The sequence below is a fragment of the Tachysurus vachellii genome, chromosome 24 (genome assembly GCF_030014155.1).
Source record: "Tachysurus vachellii isolate PV-2020 chromosome 24, HZAU_Pvac_v1, whole genome shotgun sequence".
Classification (NCBI taxonomy): domain Eukaryota; kingdom Metazoa; phylum Chordata; class Actinopteri; order Siluriformes; family Bagridae; genus Tachysurus; species Tachysurus vachellii.
Window position 1 is genome coordinate 14,088,944 of NC_083483.1, and position 8,117 is coordinate 14,097,060.

Consider the following 8,117-nt stretch of genomic DNA (forward strand, 5'->3'; position numbering starts at 1 on the left):
AGGTACTTGAACACTAAGGTACTTTAACACTAAGGTACTGTAACACTAAGGTACTGTAACACTAAGGTACTGTAACACTAAGGTACTTTAACACTAAGGTACTGTAACACTAAGGTACTTGAACACTAAGGTACTTTAACACTAAGGTACTGTAACACTAAGGTACTGTAACACTAAGGTACTTCACCACTAGCTTGTTGTAAGTGTTGAAAATGTTATTAATTGTATAAAAAGTTCTAATCGCGTTGTGTTTATTTATCTATTTATTTAGAAGTAGGCGGTGAATGTAACGTTAAACAGAACTGAACCCCTGATGACTTTTGTTTGTGTTGTTTCTAGCTTCACATTCTACCGGAAGTGTGAAGTCGGTAGTCATGGCGCCTTTCTTCGGTGCATCATGTTAACCGTGAAAATATTACCATATTTTGGTGTTTTTCATCTCTTGTTTTTCTTTCTTCGACTCGAGGGACGTCTGTACACACAGTAAGTACGCAGGTCGCTGAAAAAACACCGCAATCAAAACACTAACTAACGAATAAAAGTGACGTCGCGCGCGTCTACCTGAAGAACTAGCTCGCGCATCAGCGGGCTGTGTCTCAAATCTCTCCTTGCGCCCTACATCAGCGCACGATTTAGGGGACGTCATTACGCACTTTGATACACTACCTAGTGCTGTTTGTGTGTAGTACGGAGTAAATCGGGATACGGGCCACGAAAGTACCCTAGCTACAAATTTTATGTATGTGTTTTTGTTTTGTATTTTGTGCTCTTGTACTCTATCCATCAGTTCGGTTTATATTTATAATCTATATTTTAAAGATCTTTTTATAATATAGTTTAATATAATATAATATAGTTTAGCTAAGAACCAACATGGATAACGTCAGAATTGATTCATTGAATTGAACCGAATCACTAAGAAACTGAGTCTAATGATATTCTGGGTAACAATAAACATCCTGCTTGATATGTGGGGGATAATCCTGGTGCTGAGGTTTAAATAGTAAATATATTACTATATATTATAGTTGTATACATGATAAGCACTCTTGATTATTAAACCTGATATACTTTTGTCCCCCCCGCCCGCCCAGGTGATGAAGCGTGGTCGGACGGAGCAGATCCAGCACGCCGTGGCACAGTACCTGAAGAGACGGCAGTATGCGGACATGGACAGTTCGCTGAAAGGGGCCAAGCTGTCTCAGTCAGCCGAGGAGATGGCAGCCAACCTCATGGGTACTGTAGTAGTGTAACTGTGTCGTTATTATAACCAGTAGGGTTCAGGTTTGAATACCCGATGCCATCGTTATATAAGATGTGACTAAATCGGCTCGCTTACATTTTTTTTAACTCGTAATTTTGTGCATGCTGAATAAAATGTTTCTCTTTTTCTCTGTTCCCAGTTCAGACAGAGTCCAGCTGTGGGAATGTGGTTTCTGCAGCTCCGTGTCAGTCGGACCCTCAGCAGTACGAGACTCAGTTCTCCAGGTTACGCAGCTTTCTGATGGGTGAGTAACACTAGCGCAATCACACAGACAGGAAACTCAGCTGTCAGCGTTTTTTGGTTCTGCAGCCATGGCGTAAACCACACAGTTGGTGTTTCTCACACGAGTATTATGAGTGCATCAGAGAATAGATAGTGGGGAGAGAAGTGGATGGTTGAGATGAAGCTTGAAGTTCACATTCGCATGTGTGTGTGTTTGTCTCAGAGGCGGAGATGCCATTGGGCCGGGAGGTGAGTTCCGTGCTCTTCCCTCTCTTCCTCTACCTGCACCTGGATATGGCGCGCTGTGGCCTGAAGGGTGCCGTCGACGCCTTCTTCAGTCGATTCCACTCTTTCTTCCAGCAGGATGCTGAGCAAAGGGCCATCGTGGAGCATCTCAGAGGCGTCGTCACGTTGCAGGTCAGTCGGCAACAACTGCACTTGCCATGACAAGACACTTAATAGACAAAGTCAAATTTCCATAATCAAGAACTTGTGCTTCACGGCAGTAACTATAATTATGACCTGCAACACGAGTCAGTTACCATGGCAACAATAATCTGTACCTCAGGTCAGTCACCATGACTACAGTGATCTGTACCTCTGGTTAGTCACCATGACTACAGTGATCTGTACTTCAGGTCAGTCACCATGACTACAGTGAGCTTTACCACAGGTCAGTCACCATGACTACAGTGATCTGTACCTCTGCTCAGTCACCATGACTACAGTGATCTGTACTTCAGGTCAGTCACCATGACTACAGTGATCTGTACTTCAGGTCAGTCACCATGACTACAGTGATCTGTACCGCAGGTCAGTCACCATGACTACAGTGATCTGTACTGCCGGTCAGTCACCATGACTACAGTGATCTGTACTGCCGGTCAGTCACCATGACTACAGTGATCTGTACTTCAGGTCAGTCACCATGACTACAGTGATCTGTACTTCAGGTCAGTCACCATGATTACAGTGATCTGAACCTCAGGTCAGTCACCATGACTACAGTGATCTGTACTGCAGGTCAGTCACCATGACTACAGTGATCTGTACTGCAGGTCAGTCACCATGACTACAGTGATCTGTACTGCAGGCCAGTCACCATGACTACAGTTTATTCCTTTATTCCTCCTCAATCTCTATTTATCTAATCTATAATGTGCGTGTGTGTGTGTCTGTGTGTGTGTGTACAGGATGTGGCCTCCAACTCCAAACTGTGCTCTCTGTTGGAGCACAAGTACGTGGTGCAATTGACAGACGAGGCCTACACGTATCTGTTGCGCTTCCTCCAGAGTGATGACAACAGCGCCCTCTGCAGAGTGCTCAGCACACATCTACAGGTCACACTGCCTCTTTGGGAAATCTGTCTTTATCATTGAATCAAATAATGACCTGTCTGATGAGATCATTTATATTATTATTGTTGTTATTAAATTCTCAAGGATAAAATTGACGAAAGAAAATCATCCACACAGGTGGAGGTTTCTGCTGTGCGTCGCTCTGACTACCAGCTCTGCGGGGCGGGGCTTACTACAGGAAACTCCACCTCTATGTCCTGTTCCGGCAGCTGGATGGGCATGGACGGGACAGAAGGTGCAGAGTCTGTAGACGTCACAGCGGGGTCACTGCCTCAAAATGAGACTGCCCTGGAGGCACTTCAGGACTGCATCAGGCGTGTGCGTGAGGGTCCTCCCTCCCTTACCACCGTCTGCTTCTACGCCTTCGAGAACACAGAGCAGCTGCTGAATGCCGCAGAGGTGTCACCTGACAGCCGCTTGCTTGCTGCCGCCTTCGACAACTCCGCCCTCAAACTGTGGAGCCTCCGGGCCAGGAAGTTGAAGGCGGGGCCTTATAAAGCCAACGTGTCCAAGATACGCCTCGCCTGCGACCTAGTGGAGGAGGAGGTGAGTGACATCCTTCTGTCACTTTATTCTTTATTGGTGTAAAATATTTGTTGGTACATGTTTGTTAATCTTGAATTCCATAACACTCGTCGTTTCTGAGACAGACAGAGGAGGAGGAGATGGGGAGTGAGATGAAGACCCTGCGCGGTCACAGCGGCCCGGTGTATGGTGCGGCGTTCCTGCATGACTCCACAGGTTTGCTTTCATGCTCAGAGGACTGCACAGTAAGATACTGGGAGCTGCGAGGTTTCAGCAACACTGCTGTGTACCGAGGCCATGCCTACCCCGTATGGGACATAGCGGTAAGCCCCTGCGGTCTGTATTTCTGCACGGCTTCACGCGACACCACTGCACGTCTCTGGAATCCTGCTCGCACTCACCCGCTGCGACTCTACGCCGGACACCTGGCCGACGTCGACTGCGTGCACTTCCACCCAAACTCCAGCTACGTCGCTACCGGCTCGACCGACAGGACCGTCCGCCTGTGGAGCACGCAGCACGGCACCTCGGTGCGTTTACTGACAGGACACAGAGGCCCTGTACTGGCACTCGCCTTCTCACCCGACGGCAGGTCAGAAACCGAACATATAATATGGTCTCGTTTACTCTTCTAACCATCAGCTGAACAGAACTGAACAAATTAGATCACAGCATGATGCCATATTTGGGCAGTGGATCTTAGTCATTACATCTGACATAAATCATTTACAGGCAGGAAGTCACTGCTCTTGAATGGAAGATTACTGCCAACTTTTAACCTCTGCATTTCTTCTGTGACCTGCAGGTATCTGGTGTCTGCAGGTGAGGACCAGCGGTTGCGGTTGTGGGACTTGGCAGCTGGTGGCGTGCTGAAGGAACTGCGTGGACACATGGGTGCTATTACCAGCCTGGCGTTCAGCCCAGACAGCTCACTCATTGCCTCGGCGGCTATGGATAACTCTGTGCGTATTTGGGACGTTAGGAACGCCCACGGTGGGGGTGCGGTGTCTCCGGACGGCTCCAGCCCAGAGCTAGTCGGTGTTTACACGGGCGAGACAAACAGCGTCCTTAACGTCCAGTTCACCGCCTGCAACCTGCTGCTGGTCACCGGCACGGTGCAGGAGAAACCCGAGCAGTGAGCGAGACAGCATTGTGTGCGTGTGTGTGGGCAGAACGTCTCTGTGGAGCACTCGGATGCACTAAATACACCCTCTACATCTACGTCTGATGGAGACTCTGTGTTTTTCTTTAAAAAAAATAAAATAAAATAAAACTTCAGTTTATATCAGTCAAGCAGCTAGCTGTAAATTTTAGTTAAATCACAAAACTCTGAATGTCACAAGATGGTGTGTTCTATTTCAGCGTCTCTCAGTATTTCATTTTGTTGTTTGAAATTTTTATATCTATATTTTTTGTATCGCTGTGCAGGATTTTTTTTTTTATATCCTTCTATCGGGGCATGTTTATGTTTAACACCACCTTTGAGATATTTGTTATAGATGATACGTAACGTCTCAGAATGAAGAATAAACTCTGCAGATGTTCTGACTAAAGGCAAAACATTCCTTTATTGTCTGGATCATTTGTTTATTTATTTATTTTACCTTCTTACTCAATCATGAACCAGTACTTGGTCTATCACCATGAACCAGGAGACAGTAATCGTAGATTGTACCATTTAAAGAGGAAACGTGTAATGTTTAGTGCCCTCTGCTGCATGTGACAGGAAATGCAATTCCAATTCAAACATTAAAGGTGGGGTCTCCGTTGTTTGAGAAATGCTTCAGAAAACTGCGTCGGGGTCTCAAACAAAACAAAAACAGACCTAACGTGTAGCCGGTGAGCAGAAAGGGGCGTGTCTTGTCAATATGGGCGGAGAGAGTGTGTGACATTAGCAGAAAGCGGTTTTAACGTTGACATGGCGGATAAAAACAAAGAAAGGAAGCGAAAGGTTTACGATAAGGCAAGAAGTAGGACCAACAGAATACGAATGACAGACTAATAAACAGAATAACAGACTAATAATTTCTATCAATTAAAGTTCAGAATATTAAATCAATCAATACACTTACTTGCGTTAATGCAAGTGTTTGTGCCTGAAACATGCGTACACGCTCCAAGTCTCCTGTTTCCATGTAATCGGCAGCAACGTTACGACCTCTGCCTCTAACCTTAGCTCTGCCTCGGGTTCTAGGTGTTGACCGTCTCCTTCTGCGTGAAACGGAGCTAAACCTTTCACGGTACAACACACAGTGCTACAAAAACACATCTGTATTACCATAGTATTACTCATTGTGTTCATTTATTGATAAAAAATATCCCCTCGGCCAGCAGCCCCAGCAGGTTCCGCCATAACAGTTGTCTGGGTTATACTTGTCTGGTGTATGTGTGGGGCGGAGCTAGCATAACAGGGGTGGGGCCTATTTGGGTTAGGGGCGTGTTTGTTTTGGTGATTTCAAATGTCAACATTGGCTTTCAAGCAACGGAGACCCCACCTTTAACAAGGCTTCAGCTTCCTATCACAACAATCCTGGTTGACTATATAACTTTGTGTTTAAACCTTTTGACTCAAATCGGTTGAACGGTTATGCTCATGTTTGGGGGTGGAGCTAATATCAGGGTCAGAATAACGTAACCAAAATTTAAAAACAAGCCTGATAGAATTGTCAATATTGCACATTACAAATGTTACAGATTAAACATACAATACAAGCGTTGTAGTCGTACATCTTGCTCAGATAACGTTATTCATTCATTCATTCATCTTCTACCGCTTACATCCGAACTACCTCGGGTCACGGGGAGCCTGTGCCTATCTCAGGCGTCATCGGGCATCAAGGCAGGATACACCCTGGATGGAGTGCCAACCCATCGCAGGGCACACACACACACACACACACTCTCATTCACTCACGCAATCACACACTACGGACAATTTTTCCAGAGATGCCAATCAACCTACCATGCATGTCTTTGGACCGGGGGAGGAAACCAGAGTACCCGGAGGAAACCCCCGAGGCACGGGGAGAACATGCAAACTCCACACACACAAGGCGGAGGCGGGAATCGAACCCCGACCCTGGAGGTGTGAGGCGAACGTGCTAACCACTAAGCCACCGTGACCCCCAGATAACGTTATCATATCTTTTATTACAGAGACAGAAATGTTCGAGCACTTCATCTCTGCAATGAGCACTGAGCCCTGAGAAAAGTGTACGCAATTAGAGTCTACACCTTGCGGTCATTTCTGCAGATCGTGGCCACACTGCACATCCATGTCTTCCACCGTCAGGATCTTTATGAACACACAAACCTGCACTAGGATGAAACAATCTTGAACAGACCTGAATAATATTCACCCTGATTGATGACTACTAATAAATCAGCTCTGTCTGAACTGCTTTCCGCCACTTCTGTATCACTGGATGACGTGATTTCTGTCAGCTGTTTATGAATGCGTTCGGATTATAAAAGGTATGCAGGCGAGTGCACGATAGGGTGAGGCGTGCTATACATTCTTGGCAGTGTGTCAGCTGTAGTGAAAAGGGCAGGGAGAAAAGGCTTTAAAGAGGAAAAACATGTCTGACATGTAGCTGTGAAACTGATGAAGACAGTATTATCAGTATCTCATCTCTATAAAAAAGGAGGGTTTCTTTGGTTGGATTGTTTTGGACACTACGTGTCTAGACTTTAAACTTTTTCACACACCAATTAACCGTCTCTGTCCGTCTCATAGTCTGTACAAACATGAATTAAGCCACATTGCTGTCGTCTATTTTTAGAAACACTCCATGTTTATAGTACACTAACTTTACCAATTGGACCATTCATTCATTCATTCATTCATTTTCTACCGCTTATCCGAACTACCTCGGGTCACGGGGAGCCTGTGCCTATCTCAGACGTCATCGGGCATCAAGGCAGGATACACCCTGGACGGAGTGCCAACCCATCGCAGGGCACACACACACACTCTCATTCACTCACGCAATCACACACTAGGGACAATTTTCCAGAGATGCCAATCAACCTACCATGCATGTCTTTGGACCGGGGGAGGAAACCGGAGTACCCGGAGGAAACCCCCGAGACACGGGGAGAACATGCAAACTCCACACACACAAGGTGGAGGCGGGAATCAAACCCCCAACCCTGGAGGTGTGAGGCGAACGTGCTAACCACTAAGCCACCGTGCCCCCCCCAATTGGACCAGTCATGCAAATTAGGATCCAGTTCTCGGTTGGTTTGTTTGTTTTTGTTTAAGTTGTACTTTAGCCCAAGCATCTCCACCATCCACCCCACAAATTTAAAGAATTTCTGGGCTGGAAAAATGCAAACAGCAGCTTGAAAGCATTGCAGAGGTACTCTGTATTTTAGTACAGTGAGGCTTTAGTGCATTTTGAAGTCAGGTGGTTGTTACAGGTGGTTATTTAAACACTTACAGGTTTCACACATTGAACGCATTTTTGTTTGACGTGTTTAAGTGGCTGCAGGGTACGAGATGCACCGTCCCATTTTCGCTGTGCCCGCCTACGCTCAGATAACACAAGCAGCTCAATCCCTTGTTCGGGTGAGGTTAGGAGTGGTCGGGGTGAGGTTGGGGGACAGGAAGTACAGCAATGGAAATGGCAGCAGTATCAGCATGATGCATGAAATCTGGCTCTGAAAGTTCCTCGACCTCAGCTACGTCACTCCAGTTCCAGATTGGTCTCAACTAGAGAAATGTGAGATTCCAAACTTATCGAAAC

General features: G+C 46.2%; 1 protein-coding gene across 2 annotated transcripts; it reads left to right on the forward strand.

The window, feature by feature from the left end:
• The first annotated feature begins 335 nt into the window (after positions 1-335).
• Positions 336-4,948, forward strand: taf5l (TAF5-like RNA polymerase II, p300/CBP-associated factor (PCAF)-associated factor). Of its 2 annotated transcripts, none has more exons than XM_060860848.1 (8): positions 336-483; positions 1,095-1,236; positions 1,404-1,508; positions 1,710-1,903; positions 2,680-2,826; positions 2,962-3,390; positions 3,495-3,961; positions 4,175-4,948. In XM_060860848.1, exons 2-8 carry the CDS (start codon positions 1,098-1,100, stop codon positions 4,506-4,508), a joined length of 1,815 nt encoding a protein of 604 aa, XP_060716831.1. In that variant the 5' UTR covers positions 336-483; positions 1,095-1,097; the 3' UTR covers positions 4,509-4,948. The 2 variants fall into 2 exon arrangements, with proteins under 2 accessions (XP_060716831.1, XP_060716833.1); XM_060860850.1 differs by lacking the exon at positions 336-483 and adding an exon at positions 535-739.
• Positions 4,949-8,117: the final 3,169 nt, after the last annotated feature.

What these genes read in the sequence shown, in the direction of transcription:
- taf5l (XM_060860848.1), top strand. Translation starts at nt 1,098, where the DNA reads ATGAAGCGTGGTCGGACGGAGCAGATCCAGCACGCCGTGGCACAGTAC. An exon ending in TGCTCAGCACACATCTACAG is followed by an intron (nt 2,827 to 2,961) that starts GTCACACTGCCT and finishes TCATCCACACAG; the next exon opens with GTGGAGGTTTCTGCTGTGCG. An exon ending in GCGACCTAGTGGAGGAGGAG is followed by an intron (nt 3,391 to 3,494) that starts GTGAGTGACATC and finishes TTTCTGAGACAG; the next exon opens with ACAGAGGAGGAGGAGATGGG.